The 27,590-nt window shown below is 39.7% G+C and overlaps 2 protein-coding genes and 1 non-coding gene across 3 annotated transcripts in view; 2 read left to right on the top strand and 1 right to left on the bottom strand.

Moving 5' to 3' along the window:
- The window catches only part of FAM227A (family with sequence similarity 227 member A), a 79,972-nt gene extending 76,788 nt beyond the window's left edge, over nt 1-3,184 (top strand). Inside the window, exon 18 of the mRNA XM_024761552.1 lies at nt 3,145-3,184. Coding sequence (XP_024617320.1) covers nt 3,145-3,184 — 40 coding nt within the window. The remainder of the gene's footprint in view (nt 1-3,144) is intronic.
- Nucleotides 3,185-4,805: 1,621 nt separating this feature from the next.
- The window catches only part of DMC1 (DNA meiotic recombinase 1), a 45,320-nt gene continuing 22,535 nt past the window's right edge, over nt 4,806-27,590 (top strand). The window contains exons 1-8 of the mRNA XM_024761594.1: nt 4,806-4,875; nt 12,137-12,220; nt 12,904-12,948; nt 13,862-14,008; nt 17,099-17,181; nt 22,823-22,875; nt 24,154-24,195; nt 25,302-25,374. Coding sequence (XP_024617362.1) covers nt 12,170-12,220; nt 12,904-12,948; nt 13,862-14,008; nt 17,099-17,181; nt 22,823-22,875; nt 24,154-24,195; nt 25,302-25,374 — 494 coding nt within the window. The 5' untranslated portion in view covers nt 4,806-4,875; nt 12,137-12,169. The remainder of the gene's footprint in view (nt 4,876-12,136; nt 12,221-12,903; nt 12,949-13,861; nt 14,009-17,098; nt 17,182-22,822; nt 22,876-24,153; nt 24,196-25,301; nt 25,375-27,590) is intronic.
- Nucleotides 16,725-16,790, bottom strand: LOC112410857 (small nucleolar RNA SNORD58). The gene has a single exon (XR_003005509.1). It is a non-coding gene; the product is annotated as a small nucleolar RNA SNORD58 (small nucleolar RNA).

Here is a 27,590-nt window from a genome sequence, read left to right as displayed (position 1 = left end):
CTCATCAGGCTACTCCTTTGCTTAAAACCTGCAGTTTCTTCTCAACCCCTAAGGATCCTAGGGATAAAATCCAAACTCTTAGACTCGAGGCCTTCATGAGGTGGCCCTGCCCACCTCCCCTCTCTCCTCTGTCTTCACCCACCACTCCCAAACACCTTTCAAGCCACATTGAGCCCCTGCAGCTGCATTAAGAGGCCAAGTTCTTCCAGCCTCCAGGCCATGCTTGGCACAAGCTTCTTCCTCTGCAGGAAAATTTCCCCTCCTACCCCTGGCCTCCTTCCCCAGCCAGCTCCTCCTGCTTCTTCAAAGTCAGTGCAAATAACGACTCCTCCAGGAAGCTTTCCCTGACACACACACAGAAGATCAGGGTTCAGCACTTCTCCTCAAAACTCTCAGACCTTCCATACCATGAAAACTTGCTGAGCCCAAAGCAGTGCAAGGAACTACATTGGAACATTCTGGACTGGGAGGTTTGGGGCAGACCCATTTTTGAGAAAGCATCCAGCAGGTGTTTCGCATAGTTTCTGCGCTAGAATAGAGGACGAAGCCAGCTTCAAGTGCACTTGCACTGAAGAGTAAAGGATCAGATGCTGACATACTCGGCATTTCCCTGAGTTCAGAGCCTTGATTCTCCTGTCTTTCGGGGACAGGACAACTAGAAGTCATGGTGCTCTTTGCAGAAGCCTATAAAAATATTACCAAATTATTTTGGTAATAAAGGACTATTGACTAAGATAAAATATGAATCTTTAGATAGCTGCCAAGTTATCTTAAAATAACATAACACATAATATGTTAAGAAATCACAACTAACTTTTCTCTTAATTATAACTTTTACTTACTCATTTGTTTTTATCACCTTGAGTACGCAACACAGTTGTGTTTGCCAGGTCCTTATTCTCTCCTAAGCATGATACGTGTATTATTTAATTCTCACAGCACTTCTGTGAGATATGGGATGTTGTTATCCTCATTTTACAACTGAGGAAACTGAGGCTTAGAGAGGTTAGTGACTGGCTCAGGTGCTCACATTTGGTAAGCAGTGGAGCCAGGATTTGAAACCAGTAGTCAGACTCCAGGGCCTGGGCTACAGCCTAACAAGGCTTAAGAGGTAAACTTGGGACTTCCCTGGTGGTCCAGTGCGTAAGACTCCACGCTCCCAGTGCAGGGGGCTGGGGTTTGATCCCTGGTCGGGGCACTAGATCCCACATGCATGCCGCAACTAAGGGTTTGCATGCTGCAACTAATAAGTTTGCATGCTGCAAGTAATAAGTTCGCATGCCACAACTAAGACCCGGCGCAGCCAAAATAAATAAATAATAAATAAATAAAGATTAAAAAAGAGGTAAACTTAATATGAAGAAAGTTTTATCAATTCATTTTTTCCTTTGATTAGAGAAACAGTCACTGATATTGGAGTATAGCAGCATGGTTTGCACCCCATTGGTTTAGGCTATGGAATCTCCAGGTTAAGAGGGGCTTTTAATACTCTTATTTTTGACATCCATTTTAGAATTTAGAATGGAAGAGGAAACAACCAATTCAGTTCATTTTAACAAGTATTCACTGCTCTTTCCTCTTCCTTGAACATACTTTGGCCACTTTTTCATCTGGCTAGATCCTATCTGACCCTTAAAGCCCACTCAGATGTTGTCACTTCCAGGAAATCTCCCCAGACTGCCCTAGTGACTGCCTATTTTGTACTCCACCAAATATGTCCTACTGTAGTCATGGAGTTGTCTGTCTCCCTCTCTGTACTGTAAGTCTCCCAAGGGCCTTTTATCATTAAGCATTGACTCTTCTGCACCTGTTCCTGTGGCTGGCACATAGTAGGGATTCAGCAAATTCTTTTTTTTTGGCCATGTCATGCAGCTTGCGGGATCTTAGTTCCCCGACCAGGCATTGAACCTGGGCCTCTGGCAGTGAGAGTGCGGAGTCCTAAGCACCGGACCACGGGGGAATTCCCGGGATTCAGCAAATTCTTGATGAGGGAATTAATGATTACCTAATGTGTGTTTAGCATTCTGCTCCAGTTAATTGCTTATAGAAAAAAATAACTTATTACATTTTAGAACTTTGTCTGTCTATACTCAAAGTTAGGAATAAAGCCTCTTAAAAATAACACTTGTTAAATTTTTGTTTTTATTTTAATTAAAGTAATACATATTCATCCTTTAAGAATCAAATAGAGAGGCAACTCTGGGGCCAGACCACCTGGGTTTTAATCCTAGCTCCACAACCTACTAGCTGTGTAAGCTTGATCAATCATTTCACTGCTCTGCGTCTCAGTTTTTTATCTGTAGAATGGGGATGATAATATTACGTATAGCGTAAGGTTGTTACGAGGATTAAATTGGTTAACATTGTAAAGAAAGCACTTAGAACAGTGTGTGATGCAAAGTAGTATATAAGGCACATTAAATTAACTGATTGAATTAACTAATGGAAAGCATAATATAAGGCTTATTAAATTAACTAATTAATAGTTCTACAAAGCTTGTTACAAAAAATTGCACTCCTCCGGACCCCCTTTCCCATTCCCCAGCAACACTTTCCACTTTCGTAACTGATGGTTTTGGTATTTGTTTTCCTCCATATGTCTAAATACCGTGGTGCTCTGGCTCCTTGATTTTTTAGTGTTAGGCATTATCTATTGAATTCACACCAGGAGAAGTGAGGACTGGGCTCTCTCTCACTTGCACACACTTCCGCTCTCCCATCCTCCCAATGTGTCTCTGTTGTGATTCTGGTTGGATCATTAATCAGCATTATTATACTAGCAACAGCACTGCCATGAGCTACAGGGTATACATTGGTTATTTTTATTTCTTGCAAAACTTTTTGCTATCCCTGGAACTAAGTCTCTTTTTCAATCTACCTGTTTTCTTTCTTTCTTTTTTTTTTTTATGTACTCATCTCAGTTTATCTCCAAATTTTCCCGTGGTTGTATAAGTCTCCCAGTACATTCAGACACTTTACATAATCTATCAATTCCACCTTCATTTCCCAGCCTTCTGATCTGCTTCACTCTAAGTGGTTGATTTCCAGGCTGTTTATATAATCCTGGGGATTCCTTTCTTCATTCTCTTGATCACACTGGTTTTTTAATCTGTTTCTGTTTGTATCTTTATGGTTCATCCACAGAAAGGTCATCAAGAAGTCAAAACCAATGCAGAAAAAGTAGTCTTCCTTATCCTCTCACCTTCCAGCTCACCTGCATGAATCCTTATCCAAGAATCAGAAGGACTTTTTGGATGAAGCCTGCACATGTTGTTGGATTTAATCTAAAATAGAAACAACAAAACAAACAAATAAAAAATAATACTGTAATACATTTAGTCATTCGTAGTCATCCATGGGACAAAGAATATTAAAGTCCTCTCCTACCCTGGACCAAAGTCAGGATTTAAACTGACATAAAGTCACCTCATTCATTCATGCATTTGCTTACTAATTCTTTCATTCACTTGTTTATTAATAACAACACTATGGAGTATATATTAGTATGTATTATATGTATTATATAACAGTAATCATAGGAGACATCATTTATTGACTACTTACTACGTGCTAAGTACTCTAAATCCTTTTCAAACATTATCTCAGATTAACCCTCCTATCCCCTTCTCTCCCAAGGTGGGTGTTGTTACCTCCATTTCTCCTAGGAGGACACTGGGGCTTGGAGAGGTTGAGGAAGCATTCACTAGGTATCTATCCTATACCATGCTTGCACATACCAGGTCCTGTTGATACAGAGATGAATAAAGACATAGTCCCTGGGCTTCCCTGGTGGCACAGTGGTTGAGAGTCCGCCTGCCGATGCAGGGGACACGGGTTCGTGCCCCGGTCCGGGAAGATCCCACATGCCGCGGAGCGGCTGGGCCCGTGAGCCATGGCCGCTGAGCCTGCGCGTCCGGAGCCTGTGCTCCGCAACGGGAGAGGCCACAACAGTGAGAGGCCCGCGTACTGCAAAAAAAAAAAAAAAAAAGACATAGTCCCTGACCTTAAGGAGCACACAGTCTGGAAGAGGGGGAGGATGTGTAAACCAATAAATGCTTTAATGCTGTGCTAGAGGTTTGTGTGGAATCCAAGAAAAACCAAGTCCAGAGAGTCTTCACTGAGGCTCAGAGGTACAGGGGCCAGTGTGTAGAAGGACCTGCAGTTTGGCTGAGGGGCTTGGCCTTTATCATTTGGGCCTTTGGGCACAAGGGAGTAACCTGCTCTGTGTTAGAACAGTCTGCCCAACCCAGCCAAGAGGGAAAAAATCAAGCAAACCGCTGTTTGCCTGAACCAAGAAGCAATCAAGTATATTCTTGGGACCTATGATGTCCCCCACAGATAAACATCTTCACTTGAACCTGAGTGTAATTCTAGGTGACCCTCTTGGAGAACATTACCCAGGTAAAGGGATGAAAGAAGGGTAAAAGGGAAGAGCTCAAGCTTTGGCCCCAGGAAATTCAGGGCTTTGAATCCCTGCTCTGCTTCATCGTAGATATATGACCTTAGGCCTAGTAGCTTTTGTGACTTGACTTTTCTGAACTTGTTTTCTTGAATGCAGAAAGGGAATGCCTGCCTAGGAAGGTAGTGCTGTTGTGATGGTTAAACGAGATAATTTATGCAAAGTTCCTGGCTTAGCATGTTTCACTTGGTAATTGCTACCAGCTGTTGTTGTTACCATTGCTGTTAAAAGGTGTACTCTTCTCCTGAAACCAGGACATGCTGAGCATGGAAACCAGGACATGTCTTTCAGGATACTCCTTTGTACAGCTTGGGTCCAAGACCATCCCTGCTCAGACCCCTTCCAGAAATTACTGAGGACTCATAACCATAGGCCTCTCAGGAAGTTCAAGATGAAAAGATCTGTCTCTGTTCTTTGTGAGTATTAGAAGGGAAAATTATGGTGAAGAATTCTTTGCCCTTTATAAGTGGGGGGTGGAGAGAGGGTAGAGTGTCAAAGGGAACTAACATTTAAGAAGCATTAACTGTGATGTGGGATAAAGCAAATGAGTAATTGTGTAATACCCCAGTTCTGTCATTCCTACTGTGGCTGAGAACCAGTATTCTCAGCATGGAAGTAAGGAAATTCAGATGTTAAACTAGAAGAAATGAAGTTAAAATCCTATAGTCCTGATTTTGAATTGATTATGAATTGAGAATATATTTTATCTTTAAAAACAAACAAATAGTTGCTAAAGAGGGGAGGAGAGGAGAGGATGGAAGGGAATACAAAGAGGCCCAAGAAAACTTTGGGGCATGGTGGTTCTGTTCACTATCTTCATTGTGGTGAAGGGTTCACAGGTTCACACATCATATACAGGCTTTAAATATTTAAATATGTTCAGTTTCTTGTATGTCATTTATACCTCCTTAAAGCTTTAAAACAACACCAAACAGACAAACAACAAAAGAAACCTATTAACTCTGTCTATTGAAATGCCCTAGAAATAAAGACTGACCAACTAGCAATGACCTGGACTGTGATTTTGAAATACAGTTTGCACTAAAAGGGATACAGGGATCCTTGAAGAAGTGTCTGGTTCCAGATCTAGGGCAGGAAAATAATGAAATGAACATGGAACATCTTGTCATACTAGACAGCAAGGAAGCTACCAAAGATGAGAGACCTGTCAGAAAGACTGAGTAGCCAAATTAGAGAGAATCCCATTGGCTTAAGATGGGACAGTTTAAGCATAATAATAATAATAGCCATGGATTGAAGCACGTCAAACGTGTTTTCACCCATACGTTCATATCATTACTTTAAAAAAATTAACTGGTCACCACTGAAGTATACTAGGGAACCAATTCATTATTTTGAAAACTAGCAAATAAAACGAATCAGCGTTTATCATGCCATTCCCATATGAACTGTATTAGCAGGTAAGCAAACAAGAGATGAGGGGAAGTTTCTCTTCTAGAAATATTCCACCTAATTAAAATATCACCATTTTGCAAACCCTAATGAATTAATGGATCTAGGTTGCTGCTTACATCCCCGAAAGATAAAAAGCCATTAAATGCCTCTTGATGGTACACCACAATACCACCTATGAAATAGTCTTTACCAAATAATCAAATCTGGGTCTGATCTAGACTCCAGCTGCAACTATCATAATAGGAAATACAAAGGACAGAGAAGCATGTTAACACCAAGGGGATGCAATCAGCAAAATCTAGGCTATGGAAAACTCCAGAGCAAATGACTCCATCTTTTTTTTTTTAAACAAATAAGTTGCAAAGGAAAAAAAGAGGGAAATCTATAGATTAAGAGAGGCCTAAAAAGCATCAATAAATTGCAACAGGGGGCTTCCCTGGTGGCGCAGTGGTTGAGAGTCTGCCTGCCGATGCAGGGGACACGGGTTCGTGCCCCGGTCCGGGAAGATCCCACATGCCGCGGAGTGGCTGGGCCCGTGAGCCATGGCCGCTGAGCCTGCGCGTCTGGAGCCTGTGCTCCACGATGGGAGAGGCCACAACAGTGAGAGGCCTGCGTACCTCAAAAAAATAAATAAATAAATAAATTGCAACATGCAGACATTTTTTGGATCCCAGTTGATCCGAGCTTTAAAAAATATATGGCATTTATGAGACAATTGGGTTTTTGAATGCTGCCTGGATATTTGATAATAAAAATTATTTTGGGGGTGTGATAATGGTGTTAACGTTTATGTTTTTGAAAAGAGTCCTTATCTTTTAGAGATACATACTGAAATGCTTACAGAAGAAATTATATGACATGTAGAATTTGCTTCAAAATAATATGAAAGGGAGGAAGTGGATGGAGGTATAAGTGAAACAAGACTGGCCATGTGTTGAAAATTGCTGAAGTTGGGTGATGGGGATATTATAACATTTTACTTAAAAACATTAAAGGCATTACTGGGGACTAGGTACTTTAAAGCGTATTTTTACAGATTATTTTGTCTTCTCTTATAGCCCTGTAAATGATGTACAATTTTCTCTATTTTCAAACTGAGGCCTTTCTTGATTGAAGCTACCATTGCCCCTGTCTTGGACTTTTACAGTGTTCTACTAGGTATTCTCCTTGCCCTCTCTCTTGCCCCCTCCAATCCATTTTCCACACAGCAGCCCAAATACTTCATGTATCTTACTTAACCCATTAATTCTCACAACTCAGTGCCAATACTATTCTTGGTTTTCACATGAGGAAACTGAAGCACAAAGAGGTTTAAATAAATTTTCCCAAGACCACATAGCTTGTAAATGGCTGAATTGTACTTACTATAAGTCTGGCATAGTTGCCATGCCTATGTGTACTTATATCATACTTCTATAAATGGAAAATGAAATCACATATGCACGTACAAGATCTGTCATATACTGGTCTAGCATATTAATAGGCTGAGAGCCTGAACACTGGAGCCAGACTGTGAACCTTAGGCAAGTTACTTAACCTTGTGGTGCCCCAGTTCCATCATCTGTAAACAGAGATAATAATAGTCCCTACCTCATGGTATCTTTGTGTGAAGTAGATGTGTTCATCTGTGGAAAGAAGTTAAGTGATGTGTTAGCTATCCACAAACGTTACCTTTGGCATCTGAGAGTTCCTTTCTCCCTGGTACCTTTTACTCCAGCAGAACCACTTGCGGCTCCCTAAATAAGCCTCTGTGTTCCCTCTGCCTTTCCCACCCTGCCCAGCTGGCAAATCCTCACTTATCCTTTCAGCCCCAAATTAAGGGTCACCACCTCTGTGAGGATCCCCCAGGGAGAGGTCTACTTGGTTCCCAACTGTGTGTACAATCCCTCTTATCTCACCATGTGTGTCATTATCTGTTTCTGTATCTCTTCCCTATAGTAGACTCATCCCTCCTTGAGAGTAGAGACCTGTCTTTCTCTCCATATCCAGCAGACAGCTGGGTCCCACAGTGTTTAATGAACGTTGGTTAAATAAATGGTCATGATCATGCCTCTCTGGGTAGCTGCATGCCAAAGTTAGAAGTTTTTCAAATTTGGAAATAAATCTAAATAAATGAGAAAAGCCTCAAATGACTGATATGTATGTATGTATATGTATATGTATATACGCTACTGCAATTGCCTATAAACTTATCTATAGCCCACACTAGGGTTTGTATCTTGTTTGTTGTTGAATCCCTGGCAACAAACACCTAGTACAGTGTCTGACAAATAGTAGGGTCAATACACATTTTAAAAAATAAATGTGCTTAAGGGGAGGTATACCCAATGAAATTCTGTTTTTGTAATGACCCTTCATTCTTTAGTTCTGTACTAAAGCATTTCTCACATTTGAGCTCTTGAAACCAAGACTATGCATCCATAGGCACCAGTTTGGAGCTACCTAACTGTACATGGTGGAGTTATATGCCTCTATTTGATTATAAGTGGTTGTCCACAGAGGGGCAGTAAAGTGTAATGGTTTAAAATTCAGGTCACCTGTAATTCCACTGCCTGTTTTTTATTTCTTAGAATATCATTAAATGACACACCTTTTTAAAAAATTTGTAGAGACCTCGTAGACTCGCTGAAGGATTTGAGAAATTGGGAAAGCTAATTGACACAATTACTAATTGGTTACTAATTGACACAAAAGCTTTTGTTTGCCGTGCTCTGTATCTAGGATAGGAAAGTAGCATTTTGCCATGCAGGATTTTTCTCTAATACAGTCATTCTTATAAGTCTTTTACGGCTTCTGAGTTTTGTGTCATACTTGAAAAGACTTTTCTTACTCTGAGATAGTAAAAAATTTCCCCATGTTTTCTTCTAGTACTTTTATTATTTTATTCAGATTTAATTTCTTGATCCATCTGGAATTTATTTTGGTATAAGGTATGAAGTATGGTTACAATTTTATTTTTCTTCCAGATGACTACCTAGTTTGTTCCAACACCATTCACTGAATTCATTTCCCCACTGATTTGAAATGCCACCTTCATCATATTCAGAAGTTTTGTAAGGTATTAAAGACTAGTGTTTTTTTGGTTTGGGTCCTGATTTAAGTGGAAAGATCTTCAAGTGTACTTTTGAACTACCCCAGGGTTTTGGATTTTTTTTTTTTTTAATTTTAAAGTTGTATATTACCATCAATATCCTATCCAAACGAAATTTTTATACTTACTTCACGAATTTGTCATTACCGAGCTCGCTTCAGTTTCTTTAAGTGTACTGCATACAACCTTCAAGTATTATGAACATTTCTCTCTCCCAGCTGTCACTACACCAAACTACATATGTTATATCTCCCTAAATCATCTCGCTGTGCTCTTTGCAGCTCTTCTGTACAGTTGATGTCTCCATCTAACAAGTTGCTCAGAAGTTACTATAATTGTTTTAGGTGAGGCCCAAAGAGAAAGCCTATCGTCACTATCCAGTTCGTGTCAAAAATGGGCATTAATTTCCATTTAACACGGACAGGCTGTGTTTCCGGAAAGTAACAGAGTTTGAAGAACTATGGTAGCTATTTGTTGGTTCTTTAAACAATCCACCTGGGGGGAAGGGGAATGTCCTACAAACGGAATTTTTGTGGGAATTTTTTGCTATTTATTCCAGCAGAAAAAGGTTCAGACACCGAAGAAAAAGGGTCGCCCTGTACTAGGTCTTGAACCCAAAGAACTGTTTGCACAGATATTCTTCCAAGATACATCGCAGCCTCCACCTCAACAGATGCTCTTTCAAATGTTTCATGACTCTCCTCAACAGTCAGTTTCCATTTAAGGGGAGGAGGATGACGCTGCCAGAGATGGCTGTGCTGGCATGAAGGCTGGCCTAAAATTTCTATTTAAAAGCTGGATCAAAATATGTTTGGCTTCTGTTGTCTATTTCAAATTTCAAGTTAAGACGAAGAAAAATTACGCTCCATCGTGAATGGGCCTTGGGTGCCTCACTCACAGACTAGAGTGGCAAATGGTAAGAGAGCCACAGAGAAAGGAGAGAAGGTAGGAACGCGGACTGAGGTATTAGGTACAGACTGTGAAGCCAGATATGAAAAACTTGGAGTGAAAAGAAAAGCCTTGAGCAGCGGGAAAGACCCCCATATTCGACCTCCTAACCCGAGGATCCTGATTAAGATAAGCATTCTGCATGTCACCTGTCACCGCGTCAGCCACCTCCGCCCAGCACCCCTCCCCCGCCTCATGGCCTTCCACCTCCTGACCCCTTTCCGCTGGCCTCTCTTCATGTCAGAACACGCCCCACCTAAGGGCCTTCATTCTCACAGCTGCCTGTCTTCACCTCAGCGCCCACCTCAGTACCCGCTAATTCGATGCGTCTCCTCAGTGTCCCCACCTCAGTCCTCTCCCTGACCTCAGCATCTCTCTCCGCTCTAGAGACGCCCCAGCCTCCCCTCCGACCAAAGCCCCTCTCCTCAGCACACTCCCTCCACCTGAGCGCCCCGCCTCACCCCAGCGCGCCACCCTCAGAGGCTCCTTTTGCTGCTCCAAGTTGCTCCCGGCCCTCCCGCCACCCCGCCCCCTCGTCCTCCGCCCCGCTCCGGGTTCCGCCCCTCGCTCTTCGCTCCGCCCACGGTGGGCCCGCCCCTCCGTCCGGGTCCCGCCCACTCCAGCCGCTCGCCCGAACTAGTCTTTTGGCGCCAAACCTCTCTGTCAGCGATAGGACGCCCGTCTCCGCGTTCTGGTTCTGAGGCAGAATCCCTGAGGACTGGAAGGCCCGGGCGGGGGGCGGAAGGGATTCACATACCTTGAAAACCCCCGGGAGACTGTGGGTACGAGTGGAGTTTGTGGCAAAAAGGGAAGGCGGGTGAAGAATCTGAGCGGAAACTCAGGGTTTCCTTTCTTTGGTCATTGTCGTTGCTGGGCCCTGGGCTGGTGGCTTCGTGCGTCCCGTCCCCAACCCAGCCCCCGGAGGGAATCTCAGTGCTCTCGAGGGATCTCCAGCATCCTTATTTTAAACCAAGTCGGACCTAAGTCTTGAGGAGACCTCCTCGGCCTTCTTATGAGGGAGTCAGGTGTCAGGAAAACGGCTGTGGTGGGGGGAGGCGGTGAGGGTGATCTGGACCGCGCTCCCCACGATGAGGGACAGCTTCTGGTGCCTTAAGCCGAGGTGTCCGGGAGCCCTACCTTGGATTCAGTGTTCACCCCGTCAATTGCTATTTGAGATAGATGGAGAACAATCTTTTTGTTTATCAGGGAGAAAAGAAAGGACAGTCACTGTGGAATTTGGGGTTATCACACATATGATTAGCTATCTGACTGAGGGACCGTACTCCAGAAGATTCCATCTCCACTGTCTCCTCGTTTGCCTCGGATACTTTGCTGTTCAGAGGTACTAGGTGGTAGCGACCATACCTCTACCTTAGCAGTTTGTTCCCCTTCCGGGCCGGGCCCCAACCCGAATTCGGTGTTAAGCAAAGAGATGGAATAGACCAAGAAAACTGATTACTTGGACCACGTTTTCTAATGAAAACAGTCAGACCTTGTAGCTTCCTGAGATCTTAAAACAACTGCTACAGTGTTAAATCAAAGACTCTCTATCTGCTTATTGGCCCTAATATTTTATCATGTTTAAATATTGGGTATCTGCCATAATTTTAAATCTTAAAAAAAATACATCATGAAACTAGGGAATACTATAAACAAAATACATCTAATGTTTTATTAAACAAAAATATATATGTTACAAGACAGCCCATTCATAATTCCCAAGCAGGAAGTCATCCCTCATATATGAGAAAATATATATATATCTTTTTTTGGAGGATAGACTAAGTTCTAGGTGCCAGGGAGAATACAAGGAAGATTGACTTAAGGCCAAGGTTCTTAGAGTGTTGTTAACCAACATGAAAGTTTAATAACAATATGGAATTCTAATATTCTACTTCTAAATAACATTCCAAGGCAACAAAAAAGATATTATTAGTCATGATGAATTGTGCTATAGGGAACTGAAAGATGATACAAAGTGGCCAGTTTTGAGGAAAGAGAAAAGAAACTAAGTCCCCATCCCCACATACACACACCAACAAAAGACGTAATGCCACAGGCTTGGAGAAAGAAGATAGGCCAGCCCAGTTTTTCCAAACTAAATATTTTTCTAATTGTCCTTCTGGTCCTTGATATCTGAAATGAAATCAAGAAGGTCTATGGGCAAAGGATTTTGTACTATATGATCTATGACTACTTCTTAATATTTCTTATTTTTCCAGAATTGATTATTTTTCTGCTGTTCACCTTTCAATATGAAGGAGGATCAAGTTGTGCTGGAAGAACCAGGATTCCAAGATGAAGAAGTATGGCTAGAATGTTGAAAGATATGTAGACACTCAGTCATTCTACAAAAATGAAGTTCCTTCTCTGTTAACTACTATTTTTAGAAACTGAGATTAGAAATAAAACATAGTTCTGGAGAGAGGCAATATTACAAATATGTAACAACTTGTTTGGCAAGGGGTGCTAAGATTAGCTACTTAGCAGCTGGCATGAAAGTATTTTAATAATTTAACGAGTGGTATGGCCATACTGGTACCTATGCTTACTGGTACCGAATAGCAGAGGAAGGAGTGCATGGTCTGGTAGGGAAGAAGATTGAGAAAACATATTTAAAAATAGATTGTGCTGTTCCACTCTTTTGGATTAAGGTCTTAAAATTTTGGAGAGGCCATGGGACTTCTCTGGTGGTCCAGTGGTTAGGACTCCGTGTGTCCATTACAGGGGACCCGGGTTCGATCCCTGGTCGGGGAACTAAGATCACAGGTGCCTGTTGGGCTTCACGTTGCTTTCAGTGTTGGCACTTCTTTTAAGTATGTAACAATGTGTTTGAAAAAGCATTATTGATCCTACCTCAGTCTGTCTAGAGAAGTGGAACTTGAGGCATTTTGGAGTTACTCATAATACTGAATTAACTCTTTAAAATATGTGAAACAGTTGGATATGAAGAATCAACCCTCCTTTTTTTCTGTTCCATGTCCTTTAGGAATCTTTGTTTCAAGACATTGACCTGATACAAAAACATGGAATTGTAAGTATTTTTTCAATGCTGTGTGAAATTGTCCATTTTAGAGTTTCTTGGTCTTGACTTTATTGGCATTTGGGACTGGGTAATTCTTTGTTTTGGGAGACTGTCCTGTGCATTCTAGGGTGTTTAGCAGCATCCCTGACTCCTAACCACTCACTATATGCCAGTAGCAACTCTCTAGTTGTGACAACCAAAAATTTCTCCAGATATTGTCAAGTGTCCCCAGGGGGCAAAATTGCCCCCAGTTGAGAACCACTGGTCCAGCTGGAGGCATTCAGAGCTATCTACTGTTTTCATCAACAGAAAATTCACCTTCTGTGTCATGTGATTAAATGACGTTGACAGAAATCAAGACTTTAAGTAACTAGCTAGATGAATTTCAGTAGCAATCAGTTGGCAGTGAAACTTCTCTGACATTACCCTTTGAAGCCCTCACATTTAATCTTTTTCAGTTGAATTTAGAAAATTGTAGCAAGAGAAAATCCTGGTCTTTTGGTTATGTAGTTATTTGCATTCTCCAAAGGTAAAGAAAAAAATCTTTAAAAAATTTTAAAGAACATTTTGGTAATGAAGTTCTGTAGAAGGAAGGAGCTGAACTGAGGGGGTTGAACGTGTGATAAATTTGTTAGCTTTCCTACCAACAGACTTCTCTTTTGAATTCCTTGTTACATTGCCATGGTCTCACTAACATTCTTGGGAAATCAGGGCACAGCCAGAACATTTGGCATCATGCTGGGTATGTTCTACTCAGATATTTCCAGAACATTTGGCTACATGGTGGGTGGGTTCCACCTGGCCGCTTGTATAAAATTGGCATCATGATGGAAGTAGATGGACACAAAAGCACATGACATAGTATGGGAGCCTTTCAGGCTGGCATTTTCTCAATCTGCTGCACCCATTCTTTTACTTACAGAATGTGGCTGACATTAAGAAACTGAAGTCAGTAGGCATCTGTACCATCAAAGGGATACAAATGACAACAAGAAGAGCGCTATGCAATGTCAAAGGGCTCTCAGAAGCAAAAGTGGACAAGATTAAAGAGGCAGCCAACAAGCTTATTGTAAGCAAAATCCATTCTTTGTTGTTTTAGCTTAGAAGGGCCCTGTGAGTCTCTGTAGGCTTTCTCATTATGTACACTAGAAACTATTGTGAGAACTCTGAGTTCCTGTAGATCACAAGATATACACCCCATGTTAACTTTTCATCATGTCGGTTTCAAAGCAATTAATTTCTGAAAGAATGAGACAGGGGTTAAGAGACCTGGAAAACTATGAAGGTAATTATTTTTTACCAAAACTTTTCTTTTTGTCTCCCTTTACATTACGTTTTTTCCCTTTCTATGTCTCTGCCTTTCCTTCTCCTTTTCTTTTCTTTTTTTTTTTTTTTGGCCATACCACGTGACTTGCAGGATCCTAGTTCCGGGCCCAGGGATTGAACCTGGGCCCCCGGGCAGTGAGAGCACCAAGTCCTAGCAACTGGACTGCCAGGGAATTCCCTCCTTTTCATATTTTTTATCTTCCTCCTCCTTAGTTTTGTCTTATCTCCTCAAACATTGTATCTATGGCTGTTGTGAAGTGCTCAGCAACAAAGAAGTTGCTCTCGCCTGCTATAGGCATTTGATAAGAGAGCATTGCATTTGAAAACGACAGCAGTGGCTGGGTCTACATGTGTGCAGTTAAGATAGATATGACCAAGAATGTGCTCACTGAGGCACCTGAGCTTAAAGCTAAGTGAAACCTATACCTTCTAGCTGGGCCCACAGAACACAAGAGACCTATGCAGCTGAGAGGCTCCAAGCAAAAACACACGCCTTTGACCCAAGGTTTTGTGTAGAGCTTTTGGGGGCCACTGGAAGCACCAGCTCTGGAAATAAGAATATGCAGAAAGACAAAGTCTCCCTCTTTGCAGAAGAGCAGGCTTCTTCATTTCTACATGTGTATGTGAGGCTCTCATTCCCACCAAGTCCTAGAAAGTCTCTTTACTGACAGCCATCCAGTTTCCTTCCCCAGAGGCAGTTGAGGCATGAGAGTGATGCAATGTGGTCCTGAGCTTGGAGAGGACCCAAGTGAACTGCTCTGAACACAGCTCAGTTGCTTTACCTTCTGAGTACTCTTGGGCAGTATACCTGCAAGTCAGTTCCATAACTGCCAGGGTATCTAATGAAGCCCTAGAGCAGCACCCAGGGTTTGGGAAACTGCTACTTTATAGCTCCTAGGCATTAGTCTTCTTTTCTTTGGAAAATAATTCTATTACCAAAGAAAAGAACCTCTCTCCTTCTCATGTACATACTAATGCACCAAGAGTCTTATCCTTTCTTAACTAAAGCTATTTATTCTGAAAGAAAGAGAAAACGATTGAGACATAGAGGGAGAGACAGAGACAGACAGAGACAGACAGAGACAGTTAACTTCACAGTACAGTGGTATATATCAGAATCATCTGGAGTGGCTTGTAAAGAACACAGAGGCCCAGGCTCATTGAATTAGGATTAGGCATGGGCTTTTCCCCCACTTCAAGTTCTCTGAAGTTTGAGAACCACTGTCATAGTATAAAACAACAAAGAGGGGAATGCATTAGACCACATCAGGACCTATTTTCACTAGTTATAACACTGCATCAGCTGTAGCTCATTAATTCAACCAATATGTAGTATATCTAACGTGAAAAATATTGTATCATGAATATTGAAAACTGAAATTCCTGTGCTCCTTCCAACTTCTAGAGCTGGGGGAGATGATGCTATTGAATGAAATCAACTGAATCATTTAGTAAAGTACCATTCTACTTTATGCCATAAATATATCTCATTTAATCCTTACAACTCACCTATGAAAGAGACACTATTATCCCCGTTTGACCCAAAAGAGGAAGCCAAAATACAGCAAGATTAAGTAGTTTACCTGACATCACACAGCTAATAAGTATTAGAGACATATTTTGAACCTTGGTAGGGTGACTCAAGAGCCTGTGTTCTTTCTTTTTTTTTAATTTTTTCTTTTTTTTATTGTGGTAAAATACACATAACATAAAATTTACCATCTTAATCATTTTTAGGTATACAGTTCAGTGGTATTAAATACATTCACATTGTTGTTGCAGCCATTACCACCATCCCTTCCCCATAACTGCTTTTTTTAAAAAATTTTATTTTATCTTTTTTTTTTTTCTGGAATATCTTTTTCTTCTGTGTAACCTCCTCTTCTGGTTTAGGAACAATCTGTTCTTTTTCATTAAGGATCATTCAGTATAGCAGGGAGAGCTCATGTATGGGTTGATCCGACCATAAGCTCTGTAAGTCCTGCGCCACATCTTGGGGGCTTTGTTCACCTGGATGTGCTCAATGACCAGAGAATCTACATCTAAGTCCTTAAGTTCAGCATTACTCTCTGCATTTTTGAGCATGTGCAGTAAAAATTCAGCACTCTTTTTGGGCCACCAACCCTGAGCCCAGCCCCACTGTTTTGCCTGGGCACACCTACCAGCTCCACCATTGTAAAGTCGGAATGGCACACATTGCTTCTTTAAAGTGACATCCTTCAGATACTTGGTGGCTTTTCAGATATGCATACCCTTAATGGCCTGGGCAGTTTCACGAGTGTTCTTAAAGTGAACACGAAGATTTGAATCTCTTGATTTGCATGATTTCGTGGGGTTTTCTGGGTCAAGTGAATAGTGAACCATTTTTAGAGGTCACCTGGAAGTGAGCAAGAATAATTCTGTCAACATATATTTACAGTAACTCATATAGTTTATATATGTACTAAACGCTGCCGGCAGCTACTCAGAGAGTTGTTGTTTTCACGATTAATCCAAAGGTGTCCTAAGAAATGCCATCATTGCAGTCTTTTTAAAAAATTTAATTTAATTAATCTATTTTTTTCTATTCTTTTTCAAATTCTTTTCCCATTTAGGTTATTACAGAATATTGAGCAGAGTTCCCTGTGTTATACAGTAGGTCTTTGTTGGTTATCTATTTGAAGATAAGAGCCTATGTTCTTAAGCATGATCTTGTGCTGCCTTCAAAGACAAATCAACTGTAGCTTATATTAAATGATGACCCTGGTAATCAAGTGTATAGCTTTTGGTGGGATTTGAAATGAAAACCATCATCTTATACCCTTTTTGAACTTTTTCTTTTGTCTTTCTGTAGGAACCAGGATTCCTGACCGCATTTGAGTATAGTGAGAAGAGAAAGATGGTTTTCCGTATCACCACTGGGAGCCAGGAATTTGAGTATGTATCTCATATTTTTTATAACCACTAAGCATAATCTTTGGAATACCATATTTCTTTACCTCTATCCAGGTTGTTATTTTGACTATAAGTAGCAGAAATAGCTTCTTATTTTGCAGAAGTTTTTTTTTTTTCTCAAAAGGCAACTGAAGCAAATAAATTCCAGACTGCTTGTAAAAACAGGATTAAATTTCTTACAAGAAATTCAGACCCAAAATATAAGTAGTTTCTAAATCAGCCTACATTAATCTATAAACCATTTTAAAAAATTAGTTTAACTTTTCATTTCCCTTTTCTTCTCCACTGATGAAGGAAATTCCATTTCACTTTTGGTTTTACTTAAAAATCAGTTGTTAGAGTGCATATTTTAGAAGAAATAATGCAGTGTTGGTTTTGCTCTTCAGCCTCAGCAGTTTTAACTTCCCTTTTTATTTATTATCTTATGATTCCTGAGACATAGTCATCATCTTCCCAATGGAAGTTGACTAGAATGTGGTTTTTTTTCTCTACCTTAGTAGGCAGAGTTACTGTTTCATAAGTCAGAGCAGTGGCCAAGATCAATTTGAACAAAAGCAGTATTTCTTCAAAGTATTCCTCAAAACACTGACCTCACAAAAAACTGCAAGAAAAAAAGAGTTCATAGTCAAATATGCCTCCACTTGAATGTCTGCTAGGCAGCTCAGACTTCACAGGTCTGAAACCAAACTTCTGATCTTTGCCCCAGATCTGCTCCTCCTAAAATCTCCCTCATCCGGAGCTCTTTTTGATCCTCAGATCTGAAACCTTAGTGTCATCCTTAGCACCTCTTTTCCCCTCTCACACCCTAACTCTAATCTATTAACAAATCCTGTCTGCTCTACCTTCAAATATATTTAGTCAGAACAAACCAACCGGGCTTCCCTGATGGCTCAGTGGTTAAGAATCCACCTGCCAATGCAGGGGACACAGGTTTGTGCCCTGGTCTGGGAAGATCCCACATGCCGCGGAGCAACTAAGCCCGTGTGCCACAACTATTGAGCCTGTGCTCTAGAGCCCGCGAGCTACAACTACTGAGCCCACATGCCACAGCTACTGAAGCCCGCGCACCTAGGACCCGTGCTCCACAACAAGAGAAGCCACTGCAATGAGAAGACCTCTCACTGCAGCGAAGAGTAACCCCCGCTCGCAGCAGCTAGAGAAAGACCGCGCAGCTATGAAGACCCAGCTCAGCCAAAAATAAGTAAATAAGTTTATTTTTTTTAAAAAACAATCCTTATATTAAAAAAAAAACCAACCAGTTTCTTCAACAAATAAACTATAAGGAATTAAAAAAAAAAAAGAGATGGAATCAGGGACAAGACCTAGAGATTAAAAGAGATTTAAAAGACATGTCACTTGGGCTTCCCTGGTGGCGCAGTGGTTGAGAATCTGCCTGCTGATGCAGGGGACACGGGTTCGAGCCCTGGTCTGGGAGGATCCCACATGCCGCAGAGCGGCTGGGCCCATGAGCCACAACTACTGAGCCTGCGCGTCTGGAGCCTGTGCTCCGCAACAAGAAAGGCCGCGATAGTGAGAGGCCCGTGCACTGCGATGAAGAGTGGCCCCCGCTTGCCACAACTAGAGAAAGCCCTCGCGCAGAAACGAAGACCCAACACAGCAAAAATTAATTAATTAATTAATAAACTGAAGGTGCCTTGTAGGCACAGACTATTAAAAAAAAAAAAAAAAAAGACATGTCACTTAATCCCAATATGTGGATCTTATTTTGGATCCTGATTCAAACACACACGGATAATAAGACATATGAGACTGAAAATTGAACACTTACTAGATAGTTGATATTAAGGAATTACTAATTTTTTACGTGTGATAATGGTAATGCAGTTATGTTAAAAATAAGAGTCTTCATCTTGTAGAGATACCTACTGAAATATTTAGGATGAAATGATATGTTGCCTAGGATGTGCTTAAAGTAATATGAAAAGGGAGGGAAGTGGTTGGAGGTTTATATGAAAAAAGGTTGACCATGAGTTCATAGCTGATAATTTTTAAAGCTGAGTTATAGGTACATGAAGGTTCATTATTATACTGTTTTTGTCTACTTTTGTATGTTTGAAATTGTCCATAATAAAAAGTTTACATATATATATGTGTGTGTATATATACATTTTTTTTTCTATTTGTGTCTATATGTGTACAGAGAAAGAGAAGAAATACGAATTCAATTACTTCTCACCACCTTCTCCTTTGTTCACTCACTGGTCTAAAACACCTATTAGTATCTCTTCTGGATTATTAATAATAACTTCTAACTAACTTCCCTCCTTTAGACCTTGCCCCTACCATTTATTCTTCACATAGGAGCCAGAATAATCCTTTTAAACCATAGGTCAGATCATAACACTCCTCTGCCCAAAACATCCTAATGACTCCCCATCTCACTCAGAGCAAAAGCCAAAATCCTCTCTAATCTCAAATCTAAGCTCATCTTTAATTCATCTTGTGGTTTACTATGTACCAACCACACTAACTTCTTTGCTATTCCTACAACATGCCAGATACACTCCCACCTCAGGGCCTTTGCACTTAGCATTCCCTCTGCCCAGAACACTCTTTCGTCATTATGTTCATGACTTGCTGTCAGGTTTTTCAGGTCTTTGCTAAAATGTCTACTTCTCACTAAGGCCTTCTCTGATCACTTTATTTGAAAATTTATTTGAAAACTCCCCATCTTCATCCTCTGCACATCTTATCCCCTCTCTGGATCTAATTTTTATCCATATCATTTAATAACAACTGACATACCACAAATTTTACTTATGTTTATTGTCTGTTCTCTCATTAGAATGGAAGCTCCATGAAGTGATGGATTTCTGTCTCTTTTGTTCGCTGCTTTACTCCAAGGGCATAGAGCAATCTCTAACACAAACTAGGTGTTCAATAAATATTTGTAGAATGACTAATTGAATGAATAAACAGTGAATAAAATAAGTTAGGGAAGTGCAATATACTATATTCTCCTCTTGGAGATTCACACATTTTATTAAAGGATCTGAATTCTTGCAGCGAAATAAAACACCTCTTTAACGTAGCATTGCCTCAAATTTTTAAAATCACAGAACTTTTTTTCAAGTAACAGCTAAGGAAAAGTCTTTGGTCCAAGACAAATTGGTCAAGGTAACTTGATTCCGGGACTTCCCTGGTGGTCCAGTGGGTGGAACTCCATGCTCCTAATGCAGGGGGCCAGGTTCTATTCCTGGCCAGGGAACTAGATCCCACACGCATGCCGCAACTAAGAAGTCCACATGCCACAGCTAAAAGATCCCGCGTGCCGCAACTAAGACCCAGTGCAGCCTAAATAAATAAATAAATAAAACTTGATTCAAATGACAACTTGATATTCTCCAGTTGCTCTACCACATCATGGTTTAAGAGCCATTCGGCTTAGAGAAATTATTACTCTCACAGTGAGCTTTCTGGTGTCCTCGATGTTGGGTTTTGGGGCACATAAAAGATTACTCAGGAGCTAGGCTTTTTTTAATTAATATTTTATTTGTTTAAATGTTATATAATTTTTTCTTAAGCTGCAAGTCTATTTATAAATTTGGCAAATTTTAAGGGAGCCTTTCTAATATGGTTAACTAAATTCCCTTAAACATTTTAAATTATATTTATAAATTTATTATATTATATTTCCTCTAAGAACTTTACCTGTGTAATTATTAAAATCTTTCCAATTATCTGAATGTCTTATAAATTTAATAAATTAAAGTTATAAGTATAGTGAGTCTTAGACACTCTTAAATGTTCAAATACTGTGTATAAACTTAGTTATCAACTTAGAAACTGCAGGTCTATATCATTTAATCAATTAGAGGCTAATGTGTTATTATAAAAATGTCAAATTCTCTTAAATTTTGAAAATTCTCAGGTACCAAATATGCACAGATTATTCCCAAATTTAATATGAAAATAGTAATCTGTGGGTTTGATTTGTGTCTCCATTTTTAAATCTTCCTAGATTTAAAAATACTATTTCTGTACCTAATTGTAAATTTTCCTGAGTTTCATAAGGGAACAATTATGCTATCCCAAGTAATTTGGGATACGCTTTCAGTTAAATTTTGGGGTCACTTTTTCAGCATATCAACCAGAAATTTTGTCTGAGATTTTCCAGAGCTATAGCCTTTCAGGGTGATTTTTCTCAAGATGAGGAGGGCCAAGTATCAATAAAACTCTCTTTAATAGTTGGTAGGTTTATAGACTCCCTAAGTATTGGGTTGGCCAAAAAGTTTGTTAGGGTTTTTCCAGAACATCTTGCAGAAAACCCGAACGAACTTTTTGGCCAACCCACCAAATGGAGTGGTCTCTCCACCATGTCCTTTATGCGGGTCAGTATCTAGATTTTTCTTTTTCTTATTAAAGTCCATAGCCCTCACTAAATCTGTGAATAACTTCCAACATTACTTCAATTTACATTTAAGCTGCTCTCTTAAACTACGTAAGTGTAAATCTGTTAGATTATCCATCTCTGAAAGCTTTGTCAAATCTGTGACCATGTCCCAAAAGTCATGCTAATAAAAACTACAAAGAATTTTGGTCTTCCCTGGTGGCGCAGTGGTTAAGAATCAGCCTGCCAGTGCAGGGGACACGGGTTCGAGCCCTGGTCTGGGAAGATCCCATATGCCGTGGAGCAACTAAGCCCATGCGCCACAACTACTGAGCCTGCGCTCTAGGGCCTGTGAGCCACAACTACTGAGCCCGCGTGCTGCAACTACTGAAGCCCATGCACCTAGAGCCCATGCCCTGCAACAAGAGAAGCCACTGCAATGAGAAGCCCGTGCACCACAACGAAGAGTAGCCCCCACTCACCGCAACTAGAGAAAGCCGGTGCACAGCAACAAAGACCCAACGCAGCCAAAAATAAATAAATAACTACAAAGATTTTAAAAGTGCTCTTACCAGGTCTTAGCACAATTGCCATAATTAATATTTGTTGCATTAAATGAATGAATGAGATTAATTAACTTTAGATCTTTCCATATCAAGAGTATGTATTAAATGCGCTGAGTCACTGCATTACCAGTTAAGTGCATGCTGTCAAAATCTGACAGTTATTCTTCTATCTGCTAGCGTTACCTGTCACATCTTTGAATATTTTCTATTCTGACATGTTCTTCATAGAATTTGGTTTGTGTGAGATAAGCCAATCATGGTGACAATCACTGGATTCTCCTAATATCTATTTTTCATGTTTTTCAGTACATTAAAAAAAATTGGATATTCAGTTGACTTTTAGAAACATAGTCCCAGCACAATATGAAATATCCAATTAATAACTAAAAATCATTTATTCGCACTCCAATTCAGTTCTTTAGAATTACTGAAATATAAGCCCTGCATAGCCCATTTCCTATTGGTACACAGGAGTTAAGAACAATAGGGCTTATAAATTGTTTTGTTGATCCCCCTGCCCATACACAGTATAACCTGTGATCTAAACAGGTGGGAAGCCATTTATTCAGCCAAGAATTCCTGTTCATGTTGGACAGATAGAAAGGTATATAGATAGATAGAAATGATACTAATGATATTAGCACTTTCTCCTTTCTTGATATCTCTATTTCTGTTCCCGTTACTAAAGCTTACTTTCTATTTCTAGTAAGTTGCTAGGAGGTGGAATTGAAAGCATGGCAATCACAGAAGCTTTTGGAGGTAGGTAGAACCTTAATATTTTGTTATATGAAAAATATGTGTATATATACACACCCATATATATAATTAAGTAGTCAATTGTAAATTGTATCTATTTGGGAACTTATGATGAAATATCAGTTACCATAATGCAAGATCATTCTGGGCTGCAATTAAAATATATTCCAACATTAACAGATGAGTTTTATTGGCATTTTTCATCTTTTTATCTCTGATTCCTATAGAAGAGATTAGAATTTTTTTCTCTCATACCTTCAGAGGGTAGTTGTATAATGAGACAGATATTATTTCTAAGAAATACATGTTTCAGGAACATAGAGAATAGATTTCCCTTCCCTTATTGTATCCTCTATTTAAAAAAAAAGTCAGGAATTCCCTGGCGGTCCAGTGGTTAGGACTCTGCGCTCTCACTGCCAAGGGCCCAGGTTTGGTCCCTGGGTGGGGAACTAGAATCCCATGGGCCACACAGTGTGGTCAAAAAAAGAAAAATGTTCATGCATAGCTATGTTACGTACTATTCCTGACAGTTCCAGTATTTTCAGTCTTCAGAGAACTAAATCTGTTTTTTGGTTGTTGTTGTTTGTGGTTTTTTTAAATATTTATTTTGTTGCAGCATGTGGGCTCTTAGTTGCAGCATGCAGGATCTAGTTCCCTGACCTGGGATGGAACCCGGGCCTTCTGCACTGGGAGCGTGGAGTCTTAACCACTGGACCACCAGTGAAGTCCCTGTTTTTTGTTTTGTTTTTTTGGTGTTGATGTTTCTGTTGACTTGGAGAAATAAATCTGTGTTTATTTCAGTTGACTTTCAGTCTTAATGGCTTACCTGCTGTTGTTCATTGATATTTGTGAGCTTATTTCTTGATTTTAATCTGTTGGAGTTCAATAGGCCTAAATTGGTGAGTGGGGACATTTTTCTCCGGAGAGAATTTGCTTTTGTTGGTAGCTAGGGAATACCACCAATCTTAGGATCCCAGGTCAGTGGGAGAACCCCAGACTCTCATTCCTGTGGTGGAGTCTTAAACTTTCATTTATATAACTATTCCTAATGAAAATTTGGTTTAAGTTAATTATTATCTAAAGGACAGTTCTGAAAAAGAAAACCTTTTAAAAGTTGTTTTTACTACTGGTACTCATATATGCAGAATCCATTCATGACACAGAGGTACTTTATGTGTGAGATTTGACAGTTGGAAAAGAAAACCATACTCTGAGGCCATATTTATTCTTTATGAAAATATCTAAAAATTAACTATGTATTTTTTTTTCTATATTTCACAGAATTTCGAACTGGAAAGACCCAACTCTCTCATACGCTCTGTGGTAAGGATATGTAACAACAACAGTAATAGCAATAACAATAACCATAGCGATCACTTACTATCCTGCTTTGTGCCTGGTACTCACATAATCTCACGTAATCTGAACAAACTTGCAAGGAAACTAAAACTCGGAGACATTACATAAACTGCCCATGGTTACACAAATACCAGAGCTGCTCTTTGAATATGTGATGCTTGAGGTGATGTTGTATATACTGCACTCTGAACACCTGAATGGAAGTACGGAGGAGGTAAATGGGTATATGAATGTGTTGGTGGAGAGAGGTATTCATTCATGGTCTCGATTTTTCCCATTCTATCTTTTCCATATTGTATTTATGAGAATGTCACAGAATCTTTTGAGGCCTAGAATTCCTTACTTTCCATAGAGTAAGGTTGGAACTAAAAAAGACTTAAATGTTTCTAAAGCAAAATAAGCAAAAATACCTCCTTTTGCATAAAGACATTACACTACATTTCTTTGACCTAAGTAGAAGGAGCATGGAAAAGTGTTTAATAAGGGGATTCTGGCATCAAAATAGCTCTGCCAATAATAGCTGTGTGACCTGGAGCAAGTTGCTTCACCTTTCAGATTTTCCCTATCAGTAAAACAGGAGTAATGATAGTGCCGAACTTAGGGTTGTTTTGGAAAATAAATGAAATAATGTATGTACTTTATGTAAAGTAATTCCTTAGTGTTAACTACTACATATAAAGAAAATGCATTTAAAATTTTGATATACATTAATTGAAAAGTTAAATGAGTTATGTAGCATAAATTATATTTATGATTATTTCTTATAGAGAAAAGTTAGTGATACTTACATTCTACTTCTTTCGGAGAACTAAATTTCATGAATATCTCCCATTGTGAAAGATATTGACATTCTTTGTTGAATTACTACTATGCTGGCAGAATACTTATAATCTTACCACTGGTTAGTAATATAAAAATATAGCATGCTGTTTAGAAACTAAAAGATCATTATTCTTTGCTACATGACTAGAGAGTTGCAACCAGCCTAAATACCATATTAATTTATATACACATTTGTACAAAGTTTATTCACTTTTACTAATATTAACTAAATTTTAATTGCTTTCTAGTGACAGCTCAACTCCCAGGAGCAGGTGGCTACTCAGGAGGAAAGATTATCTTCATTGATACAGAAAATACTTTGTAACCCTTTTATTTAAACAAGTTGCTAACATAATAGTGAGATATAGTACTGTTACTATAAAAGAGAATTTGTTTGAAATATGTCATTTTGTGATCACCCTGTAAACCAGCAATAATGAGAACAGCCAAGGGAAAACAGTTGCTAGTCGAGTTTGCAAATCACTTTTTCCCCCTGAAATTTTTATTTTATTTTATTTTATTATTTTTTTATTGAAGTATAGTTGACTTACAATGTTGTGTTAGTTTCAGATGTACAGCAAAGTGATCCAGTTTAATATACATATATATATGTGTATATATATATATATATACGTTTTCAGATTCTTTTTCCCTTATAGGTTATTAGGTTATTACAAAATATTGAGTATAGTTCCCTGTGCTATGCAGTAGGCAGTAGGTCCTTGTTGGTTATCTATTTTATATATATTAGTGTGTATATGTTAATCCCAAACTCCTAATTTATCCCTCCCCACCACTCTGTCCCCTTTGGTAACCATAAGTTTGTTTTCTATGTTCAAATCACCTTTTTTCATAGTTTTTTTTTTTAATTTATTTAATTTATTTATTTATTTTTGGCTGTGTTGGGTCTTCGTTGCTACGTGTGGGCTTTTCTCTAGTTGCGGCGAGCAGAGGCTACTCTTTGTTGCAGTGCACAGGCTTCTCATTGCAGTGGCTTCTCTTGTTGCAGAGCACAGGTTCTAGGTCATGGGCTTCAGTAGTTGTGGCATGCGGGCTCAGTAGTTGTGGCTCATGGGCTCTAGAGCTCAGGCTCAGTAGTTGTGGCGCACGGGCTTAGTTGCTTTGCGGCATGTGGGATCTTCCCAAACCAGGGCTCGAACCCCTGTCCCCTGCATTGGCAGGCTGATTCTTAACCACTGCGCCACCAGGGAAGTCCCTCAAATCACCTTTTTTAAAAAAAGGTTTCACTTCTCCAAATGGGTTTGGTGTAAAATTGACGAAACAAATACATGAGAGGAAATTACATCCTATTTGTTTTTAATTCTCTTACTTCTCCAAAGATTTAACTTAATAGCTAGAAGGTTATTGACTCACTCAAAGTCATGGTCTCAAATAAAGGAAAAGGTCTGAATTAAACAAAAATACAGAAGGAAAAAGAGAAGAACCTGTTTGGGTAACAAAAAGAATTGCAGTTTTATTGAAGTGTAAGTTATTTCAGAAAGCAAGACTGGAAAGGTGGGTCTTAGACACGAAGGGCCTTGAAGCTGGATGATGGGTGTAAATTGGATTCTTTTGTAATATTCTAGGCAAGTAATGAGATTTGATGACTGTATTTGGTAGACAAAGGAAAGAGAGGCTTGGGAAACCACTCTTAAGTTTGTCTAGATACTAGGAGAATAACGATGACAGAATTGGGAAGATCATATTTCAGAGAAAAGGTGATGTTTCATTTTAATATGTCAAATATGAGGTACAGAAGGACATCCATATGGCAGTTGGAAATGTTGGGCTCAGCTTGAGAAAAATGTAGGGCCAAGGATATGGATGGAATAGCCAGGGGGAGGCAAGAGAACTTACATAGAGAGAAGAGAAGAGAACTGAGAACATAACTTTGGGGTGTGCCTATATGTCTAGGAAGAGGGACTAAAAAGACGAATCAATAAAGACAGACAAAGTAAGAGGATATCTGGTTGTGGATGCTAAGCATAAGGAAAGTTTCAAGAAGAAAATGGTAGTCAGTGATGTTCCACAGAGAGAGAGAGAGAGAAGGTGCAAACTGAAAAAGATCACTGAGGTTTGCAATTAGGAGTCCAAGAGGCCATTTGCAGTGAAGTAAGATGATGGAAGCTTGTTGCAAATAAACAGTAAGGAATTGAGGCAGTGTGTAATTAACCAATAAATAGAAGAAATACGGTAGTTTGAGGAGATATCAGGTTAAGAGGACATTCTTTTTAACAATAGGACTGTAGGAAGAGGCGCTTAGCTGGAGCTCAGCTAGTTTCAGAAACAGTTGATTAAGGATGGTTCTTGAGAGGGAGGAATTGTTCTTGCAGAATAGCTGCCACTGTTTGGGCAATTTGGATTTTATCAAGAATGGCTGAAAGAAACAGTTAGGAGCCAGGTCATATGCAAGAGGGAATAGGGAGGAACAGCTGGGAGGAACAAGGACATGCAGGGACCTGAGTGGAACGTTCTCACTCTTTCAGAGTCTCTTACATGTATACTGCTCTCTCGTGGTACTTGTCTTTTTGTGTTTA

This window comes from Neophocaena asiaeorientalis, unplaced genomic scaffold (genome assembly GCF_003031525.2).
Source record: "Neophocaena asiaeorientalis asiaeorientalis breed wild unplaced genomic scaffold, Neophocaena_asiaeorientalis_V1.1 scaffold473, whole genome shotgun sequence".
Lineage (NCBI taxonomy): Eukaryota > Metazoa > Chordata > Mammalia > Artiodactyla > Phocoenidae > Neophocaena > Neophocaena asiaeorientalis.
Note: the sequence above shows the minus strand (reverse complement) of the source record. Positions and strands in the feature narration are given on the sequence as shown.